This window comes from Cololabis saira, chromosome 7 (genome assembly GCF_033807715.1).
Source record: "Cololabis saira isolate AMF1-May2022 chromosome 7, fColSai1.1, whole genome shotgun sequence".
Taxonomy (NCBI): Eukaryota; Metazoa; Chordata; class Actinopteri; order Beloniformes; family Belonidae; genus Cololabis; species Cololabis saira.
In genome coordinates this window covers 44,546,219-44,561,439 of record NC_084593.1, presented here as the reverse complement: position 1 = coordinate 44,561,439, position 15,221 = coordinate 44,546,219, and the positions used below count along the sequence as shown (strand labels likewise).

At 42.5% G+C, this 15,221-nt stretch overlaps 1 protein-coding gene across 1 annotated transcript in view; it reads left to right on the top strand.

The window, feature by feature from the left end:
• LOC133447301 (alpha-1,3-mannosyl-glycoprotein 4-beta-N-acetylglucosaminyltransferase B-like) overlaps positions 1-14,917 on the top strand; it is a 45,746-nt gene extending 30,829 nt beyond the window's left edge. Inside the window, exons 13-15 of the mRNA XM_061725941.1 lie at positions 9,934-10,006; positions 11,535-11,647; positions 14,275-14,917. Coding sequence (XP_061581925.1) covers positions 9,934-10,006; positions 11,535-11,647; positions 14,275-14,292 — 204 coding nt within the window. The 3' untranslated portion in view covers positions 14,293-14,917. The remainder of the gene's footprint in view (positions 1-9,933; positions 10,007-11,534; positions 11,648-14,274) is intronic.
• The last annotated feature ends 304 nt before the right edge of the window (positions 14,918-15,221 follow it).

The following is a 15,221-nucleotide window of genomic DNA, read 5'->3' as shown; positions in this document are numbered from 1 at the left end:
GGCCAGGGCCCCACCGTACCTCCACGGGCGCCCCCGGAGCCGCCGGAGCCCCCAGACGGAGGGGGAAACGGTCCAACATCCTCCCATTCATACTGACAACATAAGACATAGATACCTGGGAATGGCGCCACCCCGCCGCCGCGCCCGCCCGTGCACCCCCCGGTCAGGGGAGGCCCGATCTCCGGACCCGGCCCCACCCCCCCCCGAGGCCACCCCGGCGGACACCCCAAGGGTCACGGAGTCCCCACATCCGCAGGGGCACTTGGCCCCCGCCCAGCGACGGAGGACCAAGGCAGCAATGCCCCCCCAGCGCAGACAGCCACCCCCCACCCAGGCAGGACCGGGCCCTCCGGGTGGGACCCCCACGTCCACGGCCCAGCCCCCCCCAGGAGGCCCGGAGACGCCCAAGCCACCGCCCCCCGCCCGAGCCCTCCCCAGCCACCCCCCCCCACCGCCATGAGGTACCCCCCCCCACAGGCCCCCAAGGCCCCCACCGGCCAGGGACAGGACCCCGCGGCCCCACCCACCGCCCCCCAGGGGCCACCAGAGGCCCGCGCCCCAGACCCCCCAAGCCGACCCCCAACCCCAAGGGCTACGAGATCACCCCCCCCCCCCGCCCCCACTAGGTAACGAGGCCAATAATCGGGGACCACAGAGAGTGCAATTCAGCCGAGTGTTGTTCAGTGGAGGCAGACATTATCTCACTACTAATATGATCTGATAAAAGATTCCTAAAATGGTTAATACATAAACTGGATTTTTGTTTCCAATTTACTAGGTTTTACTTGGTTTTCTTTGCGATACATAAGGCAGTGAGAACCCGGTGTGTCCAATTAGGATCTATTTGAGTGTCTCCCAGGTGACCTAATATACACACCGTGGGGCACACTGGGATTCTGTGGTCGATCCATGTGGATAAATCCTCACAAATCTCCTTCCAGAACCTCTGTACCGGTGTACAGAACCATAAAGCATGCATATAATTATCTGGGGTGTTCTCTGTGCACTGTGAACAGATATTAAAGGTGACAAAGCCCATCTGGAACATCCTTTGTCCAGTATAATGTATTCTATGAAGAACTTTATACTGTATAAGTTGTAAGTTTGGGTTTTTAGTCATAGTAAACGTATTTAAGCATATTTGTGACCAAGAAAGCTGGTCGGTATTCAGAGAGAGATCCGCCTCCCACTTGGAGATCGGGAGAGAGACTGACTCGTCCAGTTTAGACACTAACCTGTAAAGTTTTGATAACAACTTTAAATTGCTTAGATTTAATAAATCTATTATCTTAGCGGGAAGTTGTAAGTCTAATTGTCTAATTTTGTATGTTTTATTTATTATGGCCTTGAGTTGTTGATACTCTAAAAATTTACTCCTGCTAACTCCGTATTGAACCATAAGTGTATTGAAAGGTACAAACTGTCCTCCTACAATTACGTGCTGTAAATACCGTATTCCTTGATCTCTCCATTGAACGAAGTTAACCATCTTTTTATCATTTTTCACGATGTCTGGGTTGTTCCATATGGGTGTACGGTCACATGGAAAAAGTGAAATTTTAGCTACTTTAAGAAATTCCCACCAAGCTGATAAAGTTGTGCTAATATTAATGCTTTTGAAACATTGATGACGTTTGATACTTTGACTAATAAATGGTAACTCTGAGATTTCTAGTTCGTTGCAAAACACTTGCTCTGAGTCCAGCCATTGACTATCTAAAGGATGATCTTTTGACCATTTTACAATATACTGTAATTTATTGGCAAGGAAGTAATACTGAAAATTAGGTAGCTCTAAACCTCCATATTCTTTAGATTTCTGCAATGTCTTTAAACTAATGCGTGGAGTTTTATTTTTCCACAGAAATTTTGAAACACCTGAGTCCAGCGATTTAAACCAGGAAATAGGGGGTTTGAATGGTATCATTGAGAAAAAATAATTTACTTTTGGTAAAACCATCATTTTAATGGTGGCTATTCTACCCATGAGTGAAATGGGGAGAGAGCTCCATCTAGCAAGATCATCTTCTATTTTCTTTATAAGCTGAACATAATTTAATTTTATTAACTCTGACAGCCTAGGGGAGATGTTTATGCCTAAATATCTAATGTTCCCTGATTGTAATTGAGTATTGGATATATTCCTAAAATTGCAGTTCACGCACAAAACGGTGGATTTAGACCAATTAATAGAATAATCAGACAGAGATGAAAATCCCTCTATAAGTGCGATTGTCTGTGATAGTGAAGATCGTGAGTTCTGGAGGAAGAGGAGTACGTCATCCGCATAAAGACTTATTTTGTGCTCTACTATTTTGCATTGTATACCTTTTAATATTTTGATTTTGTCTAATAGCTGCTGCTAAAGGTTCGATAAATATTGCAAATAATGAGGGAGATAGAGGGCAACCCTGTCTAGTGCCTCTTTGCAAGGTAAAACTTGAAGAGATTTGATCATTTGTCCTTACACGTGCCTTGGGAGAGCTGTATAATATTTTTACCCAGTCAATGAAAGATTCACCAAATCCAAATTTATGTAAGGTTGCCAATAGAAACTTCCAATTTACCTTATCGAATGCTTTTTCCGCGTCTAAGGATATAATAGTAGTTTCCTGTTTATTGATACTGGAATAATCTATAATATTTAATAATCTGCGAATATTAGTAGAGGAATGTCTACCTTTAATAAAGCCTGTTTGATCCGGATGTATAATAGAAGGGGTGACTCTTTTCAGACGTTCAGTAAGGGCCTTGCTAATTATTTTAAGGTCTACATTTATTAATGAAATTGGGCGGTAGCTCGATGGGAGCAAGGGATCTTTATCCAGTTTTAATAAAAGACTAATATTAGCAGAGTTCATATTTAAGGGTAAGCTTTTATTTTCCCTAATATTTAGAATCATTTTATAAAATGTTGGTGCTAATATGCTCCAGAATTCCTTATAAAATTCAGCTGGGAAACCGTCTGGGCCCGGAGCTTTATTATTGGGCATATGTTGAAGAGCTTCATGGAGTTCTCCTATTGAGAGTGGTGAATCTAAATTCGTAACCTGTTCCTGATGTAACTTTGGCAGGTTAATTTCTCCAAGAAACTCATTAATGGATTGATCAGATGGTTCAATTTGTGACGAGTATAATTTGTAGTAAAAGTCTCTAAAGATTGAATTTATTAAACAGGGATCATGTGTAACTTCCCCTGACTGGTCCTTAATAGATGTTATGGTTGTTTTTTATTTGTTTATTTTTAATTGATTGGCTAAATATTTTCCTGATCTGTTAGCATGTGCAAAGTTTTCCAGGCGAAGTCTTTGTACTAGAAACTGCGTTTTTGCGTCAATTATTTTATTTAATTCTATTTTAGTTTTCCTTATTTTGCTAAGGATACGTTCATCTGCAGAAGTCTGGAAGGCCTCCTCTAGCGTCTTTATTTCACCTTCTAATTCTTTTGTTTTTAAGTTGTCTTTTCTTTTTTTATTTGACGAAAAGGAAATTATTTTGCCTCGCATTACTGCTTTCCCAGCTTCCCATAGAACGCTTGCTGATATTTCCGGCTGGTCGTTAATTTGCAAAAAAATGTCCCATTCTTTCTTAAAAAAGTTAGTAAAGTCGGGGTCTTTGAGTAATGATGTATTAAATCTCCAAACTTTGGAGGATGATACGCTCCCCCTCTTCCCCAGAGTGAAAGAAACAGGTGCGTGATCGCTAATATTGATTGGGTGTATTTGTGATTCTCAGATATCTCTCATCAGAGAGCTACTGACTAGAAAATAATCTAACCTAGAGTATGAGTGGTGAACGGCTGAGAAAAAAGTGTAGTTCCTAAGGGTTGGGTGTAAAGAGCGCCATGTATCGCAAAGACCCAGATCATTCATGTATTGCTTAACAATACTTGCTGACTGCCAACTCCTGTGTCCGCCTGCATTACTGAGCCTGTCCACTCCAGGGTCCAGAACCATGTTGAAGTCTCCTCCGATGATGACTGTGTTGTCTAGGTGAGCAGAAAGTGAGGTGAAAAAAGAGTGAAAAAACGAGGAGTCATCAACATTTGGACCATATACATTAGAAATACATAAATTCAAGCTTTGAATTTGCAAGACTAAAATTAAATATCTACCCTCTGAGTCAATGTGTGTGTCCTTTACAGTGAAATTTACTCTTTTATTAATGAGAATTGCTACCCCTCTTTGTCTGGAGTTGTAACAGGCGGAAAAAGCGTGCGGAAATTCTGGCGTGGCCAATGCATCTGCTGAAGCTTTAACTAAGTGTGTTTCTTGTAGTAAAACAATGTCTGCCTGCAGAGTTTGAATTTGATTAAGAAGTTTTAATCTCTTTACTGTGTTCCCGGCCCCGTTTACGTTCCAGGTGACGAACTTTAATTTATCCATAATCCAATCACTGAAAATAACATTATATGTAAATGGTAATGTTGCAGGAGTTGGATGTGTGTGTGCCATGTTAATCTAAATGTATGTTTGTACCGATTAACCAACCGGAAAGTGCAGCAGAGTGAGACATGGAGGGAAAGAGGAAAAAAGGAGTGTGACAATTGGGGTGGGGTGAGGGGGAGGGAAATAATTCTAACCATAATTAAAAGAAAAAAGAAAACAGAAAAAGAGATAGAGAAGAGGGGGAAAAGAAAAGAAAAAAAAGAAACGATCACCGATGTGTGACTGTAACTCATTGAGACTAGCAGATCAAAAATTATAAATACCTTAATATGTGCCGAAAATGTTTATGAAACTTTATCTGATCTAATCACCCAGTGTTTATAAAGCTATCTCTCTAACTAATTATCAAATGTTTATAAAGCTATATCTGATCTAGTCACCATTTAGTGAGAGAGAAAGAGAAAGGAAAAAAAAGCAAATTGTACTTATCTCTCAGAAGAGCCACGGCGTGATGTTGGGGTTCCGGTAAAGCTCCCCGTTCACGTACAGCCGGTCCACGGTGATGACAGCCCGACATCCCTCCGAAATGAGCCTCCTCCGGACCGGGAAGAGGACTCGGCGACGGTCCAGGATCTCCCGGGGGAACTGGTCGTTCACGGAGAACGGCAGTCCGCGCAGCTGTGGCCCCCGTCTTCTCACCAGCTCTTTCTGCTTAAAGTGTTCAAACTTGGCAACAATGGGTCTGGGTCTCTGGGCTTCCGATCTTCTTCCTCCAAGGCGATGGACGCGGTGAAACGTGATGGAATTCGCCATGTCTTCGGGAAGCTTCAGGTGGTTGCGGATGAAATCATGAACAGCTGCTTCCGGATCTTCATCAGCTTTTTCTGGGATCCCAGAGAATACTAAATTGTCCCGCATGCTTCTGCTTTGAAGGTCTAAATTTGCCTCTTTCATGGTCTTATTGTCCCTTTTAAGCTGGCTCATCCCCTCTGTCAGAGATTTTACCGACTCCTTTAAATCCCGGTTTTCAGCCAGGATTTAAAATGTTTGATGAAAGAGGTCAGAGTGGGAAGTTCACGTATCGTGCTTGGCAGGGGCGTTTCTTGAGACTGAGAACATTGGGGGCTGAGCCCAGACCCTTATAGGGAAGCCTATGGGATCTACCTGGGGAAAAAAGCTCAATGCTTTCTTGAGCCTTATTGCGTCTTGTCTACAGCCAAACACTGCCAAAATGTACCAGAATGAAACATATTATATTGATAGAAACAGGATGATTCACTTATAGATAACACAGGAATTAAAGCAAAAGAGGTTGCCACCTTTCAGAAATATAAATAAAGGACGCCCCGATTTCAGCAGCGCAGGAGCCAAAAAAAAGCCCCAAAACTGCATAAAAATGTGTTTATTTTATATGAAAAAATTTGTTCTTTAATAGCATTGAACTTGCATGACTGTACAGACAGCCACCCATATAGCAGCTGAAATAGCCTCCTATGCTCTGTATGTCCACATCAGCCAAGGTGTAGAATATTGCTTCAGGTGAAGAATATGGGGTAAAAGTTAACTTATTTCAATAATTCAACTAGAATATGGTGTAAAAGTTAATTTATTTCAATAATTCAACTAGAATTTGGTGTAAAAGTTAACTTATTTAAATAATTCAACTAGAATATGATATAAAAGTTAATTTATTTCAATAATTCAACTAGAATTTGGTGTAAAAGTTAACTTATTTCAATAATTCAACTAGAATATGGTGTAAAAGTTAATTTATTTCAATAATTCAACTAGAATATGATGTAAAGGTTAATTTATTTCAATAATTCAACTGGAATATGGTGTAAAAGTTAATTTATTTCAATAGTTCAACTTAAAAGGTGAAACTAATATATTACCTAGTCTTATTACATGCAAAGCAAGATATGCTGAACCTTTGTTATAATTTTGATGATGGAATTTTTGAATTATTGATTTCATAAAATATTCTCTAATATATTTTATATTTGGGGTTTTCATAAACTGTGAGCCATAATCAGAGAGCAGTGTCTTGCTGGTGCAGCAAACTGCTGGACGCAGATGAGTGACGGACACTGGCTGATTTATGGTTCTGCGTTGCACCAACGCAGAGCTTACCGCGTATAGTAAGCGGGGTCGCGAACGTACGGTGCGCGTCGCCGCGTACCCTACGCCGTCGATTTAACGCGGAACCATAAATCAGGCTTAACGCGGGCGAATTTGTCAGTTTTCTTTTCGTCTTTTCAACTGAGCACGCAAACACAAACTGAGGGTGCAATGCTTGCTTATGCACCCTCGTAGAACCGGGCCTGGCATAATATATGTCCGTATTGGTTCAATACGGAACTTTTAATTCCCAATTCCCAACCCCTACCTGGAGGTGAAGCCCGAGTCCTCCCCGCTGTGAAAGATCTGGGCACAGATGCAGCAGGTCCTGTTGTCCCACCACAAAGATTTTGCTGGCCTTAATGTTTCCTGTGTTTTATTTTGTTATTATTGATCAATTTAGTGTTGATGTGTGTGTGTGACAGACGTGTGTATGGGGCGTTAATGAAAATACGGGACAAATCGCGTCCCGTATTAGTTCAATACGGACGCAATCCATCTCTCTGATTGGTCTTGGTGTCATCCCCTGTTGCATTCACTGATAATGGAAAACTACAACTTCTTTAGTGACTCGTAATGTACAGTTATGATTTTTTTCTTCTGAAGTTGAATTATCCGGGGCTAAAGAAAAAACGTCCGGGGCTGAAGCCCCGGATGCCCAGGCCAGGCGACGCCACTGGTGCTTGGTGTTGTCCAGGTGTGAGAGGCACGACCTGAAAAAGTGGCTCGACTAAAAGCACTTTTTCTCTCTGTACTTTTTTGGGCTCCTCAAGTCCAGACTCTGCGGACGGCCGTCCCACGTGTTTTAGGGCCAATCCCAATGTTCACCCTACCCACTACCACTAGCCCTCACCCACTGCCACTTCACCCTCAAAATGAAGCCACAAGGGGTAGGGCTTTGTAATCTTCCCTAGGGATTGGGACACCACTCAATGACTGTGTGCGTCGCCGCGTAACTTACGCCGTAGGCTCTGCGTTGGTGTAACGCAGAGCCATAAATCAGCCTTTATTCTGCTGAGATCTGAAGATAAAACGCAACAATGAGCAAGCGAGTGATTATGTACATTCACTGAGTGAATATTATGAAAGTAAAATATATATTTCTCGCTAGAAATGTAATCAAAACGCATTTTTATGCAGAAACTAACTCAAAATATTGATTTTTTTTTTTCAATAAAAAATTTGAAATGTCCGCCATGTTTTTTGGTGTCACGGCCAGAATCTTGAAAGTCACGTGACTTGGACGCAAAACCAATAGGCAGAAAAATGTAACAGTTATACAATTCAAGGGCTATTATTGTAACCCCTCTACATTTTTGCACTTTTGACCAACGTAGGCAGGGTACGTTTTTATGTGAGACTGGGCTGGAAATTATATAATGGAATTGTATAATGTTGTTTGATTCAGTCTGAAAATGATGACGTAAAGCATTCTGGGATAATTTTCTGGCCCTCGGTCAGCGAGTCAGAATCTGAAATCCCTCGCTGTGAAGGGTTAGATTCATACACACTAACCCTCGTTATGTCCACTACCCCCACATGCAAAGAGGAATTGGGACACCACTACCCTCACGGGAACACACAAAATTTAGGGGTAGAGCTGAAAAGTAGGACTGGGGGGGGATTGGGACTGGCCCTTAGACGTCTATCACCAGCTCGTCATCAAAAACCCCTTTCACACAGCCAGTTCGAGGCGGGAACGTTGCGCCTTTAAGCCGCCTCGCTGTTCTGTGTGAAAGTCACGGAGGCGGAATGGGGGGGCCAAGTGGCCCCACCAATAAGCCGGCAGCGGAGGTAGTCACAGAGCCGAAACGGGGTCTGTGTGAATGACACAGCCGGCATGCCGGCATGCCACTAGACGCTGACGCTGTCGTCACGCCTCTGATTGCGGAACGCCGGCATGCTGTGTGAATTTACAGACGGGAGCGGCGTTATGCCGGCGTTGTATGGTTCTGTGTGAACCAACAAAGGCGGCGTATTGGCAGGACTTCTTTACACCAATATTGCGGAATCTCTGTGTGAAAGGGGCTAAAGTCTGCACAAGTCTTAGTGATGCAGTCCCTCGTATCGGGCCCCGCTGATGCCAGGAGACGTCTCCCATGTGCAGGACAGCGGCCCCAAGGAGGGGACAGGGGCGTGAACGCCCCCGGCCTACAGTAACATACGTCAGTGCACCAAAGACTTGGTTAAATCATGCGTGGCTGCAGCGTGGGCGCCATGGAGAAGGTTTGTAGGTCTGATGACGAGGTGTTGGAGCACTTTGAGTTGGTTTCTCTCCCATCCCTCGCTGACACTGGGAAATCTTTGAAACCTACTAACTGTCCTCTGGATGTTGTTCCTGCCAAAATGTTAAAAAGTGTTTTTAATACTGTTGGGCCTAGTCTCTTGGTACTTGTGAACACCTGTCTTAGTTAAGGAGCCGTCCCAGCTGCATTTAAACACGCTGTGGTCAGGCCCCTTCTAAAAAAACCTAATCTTGACTCAACGGCCTTGAGTCTATGGGAGCTTTATCGGTGCGTGAGCATGGCAGGAGCTGAGATCTCTAACCAACTGTTGTTGGAGGTTCCCAGGTCAAAGTTCAAGCCCCAGCTCTGTAACAAGTTCCCCTGCAACTTACACACCATCTCGGACCTGGGCCTTTTAAATACAGGCTTAAACCTATTTATTTAGAATGGCTTTTAATACCCAGTTGTGTGGTGACACTTTTTACTCTTTTATTTTATTTATGTCTTATGATTGTATGTTGTATTTCTGTATCTTTTATTCTGTAAAGCACTTTGGCCCCGAGAGGTGGCTGTAAAGGGCTATATAAATGAAGGACATTTACATTTAAGGCTGATTTATGATTTACCAACGCAGAGCCTACAATGCAAAAACTCAAAATCTTAACAAGAATATTTGTCTTATTTCTAGTTAAAATGTGTCATTTTTAGTCAAAAAATCTCATCACACTTAAAACAAGACTGATCACTGGAAAAAACAACAATTTTCACCTGTTTCAAGTAGATTTTCACTTAAAATAAGTAGAAAAATCTGCCAGTGGAACAAGATTTTTTTGCTTGTAATGAGAAGATAAATCTTGTTCCACTGGCAGATTTTTCTATTTATTTTAAGTGAAAATCTACTTGAAACAGGTGAAAATTGTCAAATAACAAGTTATTTTTCTGGTAATGACTCTTGTTTTAAGTGTGATGAGATTTTTTGACTAGAAATGAGACATTTTAACTAAAAATAAGACAAATATTCCTGGTAAGATTTTTATTTTTTGCAGTGTACGGCGTAGGGTACGCGGCGACACGCAACTTGCGCCATGCACTACGGGGTAGACTCTGCGTCGATTTTAACACAGAACCATAATTCAGGCTTTACATTTGCCCTACCACTGATGTGTGTGTGCGTGTGTGTGTGCTTTTTTTTTTTTAAGGGATCAGTGAAAGATAAGTTGATCCTCGACTCCTCTTCCTACAGAGAATCAGATAAGGGCTTCATCATCGTTGGTAAGTACAGCAACTACTACTCAGTACTAACAGTTGCTGGCACCACTAGACTCTCGGTTCTGTGAGACACCAGCAGCGTCGGGGACCGTCGTCCTCGGCCTCTCCACGTCTCACCAGGAAGGGAAATCCTTCAGTGTGAAGATGATGTAGTAACAGTTGCAACAAGTGTGCAGGAAACAAACAAAGCAGAAAAGAAGCAGAAAAGAAGCAAACCCAACCAGTTATGCGTGTGCACGTGTTTGGTTGTTGGGTGTGGTTTGTTTGTTTGTTGAGCACGACGGGGACGTGTTCACACATGCCTGACGTGTTTGTGTGGATCTGATGTTTGATCTGGATCAGATACTCCAGTTAATCCCCCAGTAAAGATGCTCAGCTGGATGCTTGGGCCTTTTTAAACAGATAAACATGAAAACACAAGTATGAGACATGCTTTCCCCCTCCTTGAGTGATGTGTAATAGGCTGCGGTTGGAGAGCGTCTGGCCAGAGTCGGGAACGTCTGTCATGCTGCTCTCGTGGGAGAGAGACGGGAGCATGCCAATTCAATTCAATTTTATTTGTATAGCATCTAATACAACAAAAGTTGTCTCCAGGCGCTTTCCAGAGACCAGAACATAAACATGAACATAAACCCCTGAGCAATTATTACATAAACAATGGCAGGTAAAAACTCCCCTAGTGGGAGAAAAACCTTAATCCAAACAGTGGCAAGAAAAACTCCCCTTTAGGAGGAAGAAACCTGGACCAGGACCTGGATCATAAGGGGGGACCCTCCTGCCGAGGGCCAGACTTGGGTGTCGGGGACGTCAGCAGCACACAGCAGGCAGGTGGAAGCAGCAGCGGGATGACCAGGGGTGGGGACCACAGGCCAGCACGCAGCTCCCGAAGCTCCGGCCCAATCAGCAAGTCCCAGGTTGGGGTGCAGGGTCGGGGAAAGGTTGAGAAGGGGCAGGGCCAGGGAGAGGAGTCTTGACGGACAAATCTCTCCCCCGCCTGACCGGGCCGTTACCCTGCCCCCCTCACTCCCACGCTGCAGGATCCGGTGTTGTGCATTCAGAGATGCTCTTCACCACCAGCAGAGGATGCTGCACCATGAACAAAAGAGAAAAAAGAGAAGAAAAGGGGGGCCAGCACACGAAACTACACGAGCAATGGACAAAAATGATAGCTATGAGATACTTATAATAAATAAAAATGGAAATGGAGAAGAGAGGAAGGGTGAGAGGCACCGCCCAGTGGATCATGTCGGTGCCCCCCCATAGGTCTATAGCAGCATATCTACCGCAAACCTATATTTGAAACTAACTATTATAGTCTTGTTCTATAGCTGCAGCTATGACTACTGACTCTAACACACAAGAGGTCGCCACCCGACCTTAACGCAGCCGTGTGTTTCAGGAGCGTTAGCTGCCCTGCAGGAGACAGGAGCACGCCACCCGACCTTAACGCAGCCGTGTGTTTCAGGAGCGTTAGCTGCCCTGCAGGAGACAGGAGCACGCCACCCGACCTTAACGCAGCCGTGTGTTTCAGGAGCGTTCGAGAGCGGAGTGGCCGAGGGGGAAGTCGGGGCGGAGCTGCAGCCGATCTCTGCTCTGAGGCTGGTGGTGCAGAGCGACTCCGACGTCTGGGCCCTGCTGAGCGAGGTGAGCCACGCCGTCTTCAGCCCTAATGATCAGGGCTGGGGATCCATTCAAATGTCAAGAATCCATTTGATTCCGATATTCCGATTCAGAATCCATTATCAAAATTCGATTCGATTCCGATATTGATTTGGGTTAGTGTTATTAAAACTGTTTTTTGAGCTGTTGCAACTTTCATACAAGAATTGCAGCTCAAAGTGCTTCACAGTAGGAATATAGACATGTTAAGAACAATGAGAAATACAGAAATAAATAATAATAGCAAATAAAAGATAAAATGATCATATAGAAACATTTAGGTGCAATGATATAATACAGAATTTTGACAGAATTCAGTTCTAAATTCATAATAGCATAATAGTTATGCAGCATATTAATACTATTAATAGTTTTATATTGAGATCCAACAGCAAGTATTGCAGCTAATGATGCTGTAAGGACCAATCAGCTCCCAGAATGCTGATAGAACTGCTTTCAGAAACATCATGTGGGTCAGAATTACCAAACAGATCCAGGGAGGAAACAGAGACGGATCAAATCGGTTTTAGTTTTTCCCACATACCGTATCTATCTTGGTTTTTTAACTTTTGAGAATTTGGTTTTTAGCATTTTATGCAAATGCAACCCCAAGGCAGTATAAAGTAATGAAATATAGACAATTTATGCAATTATAACTGATAACTTTAATGTTTTCATACCTTTTAACATATTTAAAGGCAAAAACATGGCACCAGTTATTCTGGTGTCCAACAAAACATTCCTTTTTTGAGCATAAACAAAAAAATATCAAACGTTGTAATGTAATGATGAAAAAAAATCAATCTTTAGACATACGAATCGATTCTTAGGAATTAATATAAGAATCGATCAAATGAAGAAAGTTGTCCAGTCCTGTTTTTACCAGCTGGAGCTGATTTCCAAAATCAAATGTTTTTTATCTCCTGGTAATCTCCACAAAGTTGTCCATGCTTTTATTCTGTCTGGCCTGGATTATAGTAACGGCCTTTACACCGGCATTTCTCAATCATCACTCCACCTCCTTCAGTTGGCACAAAACGCCGCTGCTCGTCTGATCACTGACTCAAGAACATCTGAACATATCACTCCCATTCTGTCGTCCCTTTGCTGGTTTCCTGTTCAATATCACATTGATTTTAAAATCTTATTGCTGACTTCTAAGGCCCTAAATAACCAAGACCCTAGTTATTTTAAAGGACTTTGAACCCCCTACCTGCCAGATCCCTGAGATCAGCCCATAGTGATTGATTATTGATCCTGACGATCATTCCCAACTCTTTACCTGCTGAGATCAGCTCAGCTAAACCCACCACTGCTTTAAATCTTTACTAAAAACATTCCTCTTTAAAAAGCTTTTATTGGGGTGTGAATATTGGTGTTAATATTAGACTCTGTTATTGCTGTCTTATGTTCTTATCCACTATGCTCTGTATTTTTATCTTGATGTATTTTATTGTTCTTGGGAAGCACTTTGTAACTTAAGAAAGGTGAGGACGGTTCACGTCCCCGCGTCTTCCATATATTTATGATAATGTTCACCTGGAAGGGCATTTTCCCGCTTATACCACGGTCACTAAATATTAAATCAGTTATTCATGCTTTAATGTGTTTTCAGTGTAAATCATTAGTTTTATAACCAGCCACAGCTGAGCGACTATTTAATCTCTCGTCTGCAGCCGTTGGAACCTGGTAAGTTACGTTTTCTAACAAGCCATAACTCAGTTTCCTTGGTAACACCTGAGGGTCTGACTAAAACCTGGAACAATCACTACCGTCCCATAAGGTCCTTAATGGACACAGTGTTGATTCTCCAGGAACTAGGACGGACCTGAGATACGACTTAGCAACGGGAGATATTCTAGTCCGTTTCCATGGCAACAGGAGATATTCTAGTCCACTCAGCTCCGCTCGGCTATGGTACAGTAACAAACAGGAAATACATTTGTTTCAAACAATCAAAGTCCACAGATAGTTTCCTAAACCGTTTAATTAAGCTACATATGTGATCAACCATTCAAATAAATAAACGTTTCATTAAGCTACAAATATTATCAATCATCATTCTTTTCATTTTCTTTTCTCTCCTCTTCTGCATCCCAGTCATCAAAATTGTTAAATTCACCAAATAAATGAAAATAAATGACAAAATCCCTCATGTCTCCGTCCTGCGGTAGCCGGCTCTTCTCTGAATCTCCGTTGCCGTGGTTACCACCTGGCAGTTGATCCAGTGCAGTGATATTAAAGATATCAGGCAATTTGACCGAACTTGTTTTCTACAGGACTGTCTCAGAAAATTAGAATATTGTGATAAAGTTCTTTATTTTCTGTAATGCAATTAAAAAAAACAAAAATGTCATACATTCTGGATTCATTACAAATCAACTGAAATATTTCAAGCCTTTTATTATTTTAATATTGCTTATTATGGCTTACAGTTTAAGATTAAGATTCCCAGAATATTCTAATTTTCTGAGACAGTCCTGTAGGTGTAGGTTATCACTTTTAGCCTCCACCTGCCAGCCAATCAGAATGGAGTATTCACACGGACTGTGGTATAAAGTTTATAATATAATAATTCTTCATGCTCAGTCCTGTCCTCTTCTTCTGCTCAGGTCCACCTTCAGGTGTGAGGGGTCTGCACCGGCTCCCCCTGCTGGACAGAGATGTTCCTGCAGGTGACGGGTGCGAGGGCCACCAGGAGCTCCTCACCCAGCTTTGACATGGAATATATTTTTCTGGAGTAAATAAATGAAACCCATTCACCACAGACTGTTGCAGCTGTTTTAATTTGATCCGCTCAGCTTTTTCCTGACCGACGCACATCAGCAGCGTCTCAGCTGACGCCAGGCTTCTGGTCGGGGGTTCAGATTAGTCATCTTCATTATAAACAAACAGATCAGTTAAAATAATTAACTTTGTATTTCATCTTTCTATGGCATGTTACTGGATCTTAGGAGTTCCTCCACAGATAAACTCAGAGCAGCGTGGGAGAAGGACTTAGGGCTCCCCCTAGTGGAGGAGACCTGGACGTCCATATAGTTCATGAGCCAGAGCCCATAATGTCACTGGTCAGCACCACTCAAGGTGACAAAACTTACTTATGATAGATGATATTCTGGTATGAGAACCTTCCTGAGTGGCAGCTGGATCATAGTTATCAGCTCATGAAGTTCAGAAAATTACATTTTAGATGCTGCTGCATATCCTGGTTTAGACTCATGTACAGGAAATCTGTCAATGTTTCACTATATTGTCTTTGGTATCATTTTAAAGGGGACCTTTTAAGAATTCATTCAAGCTAAGATGTTATACATTTCCTGAATCCTTATGGTCCTGTGAGTATTCCAGTTTTTGTATTTTGTGTCTCTGTTGTTCCTAGGTGACACAGGGATAAAATATAGTATATCATTTAGGCGAAAATGGTGTAAGAATGTGTGTTGTTTATAGTTTAAAGAGCTGCAGTGACCTCTATGTTGGTCAGAAAGATTCACATCTTACCTTGAATGAATGCTTAAACGGTCTCCTTTAAAATGATACCAAAGACAATATTGTGAAATAT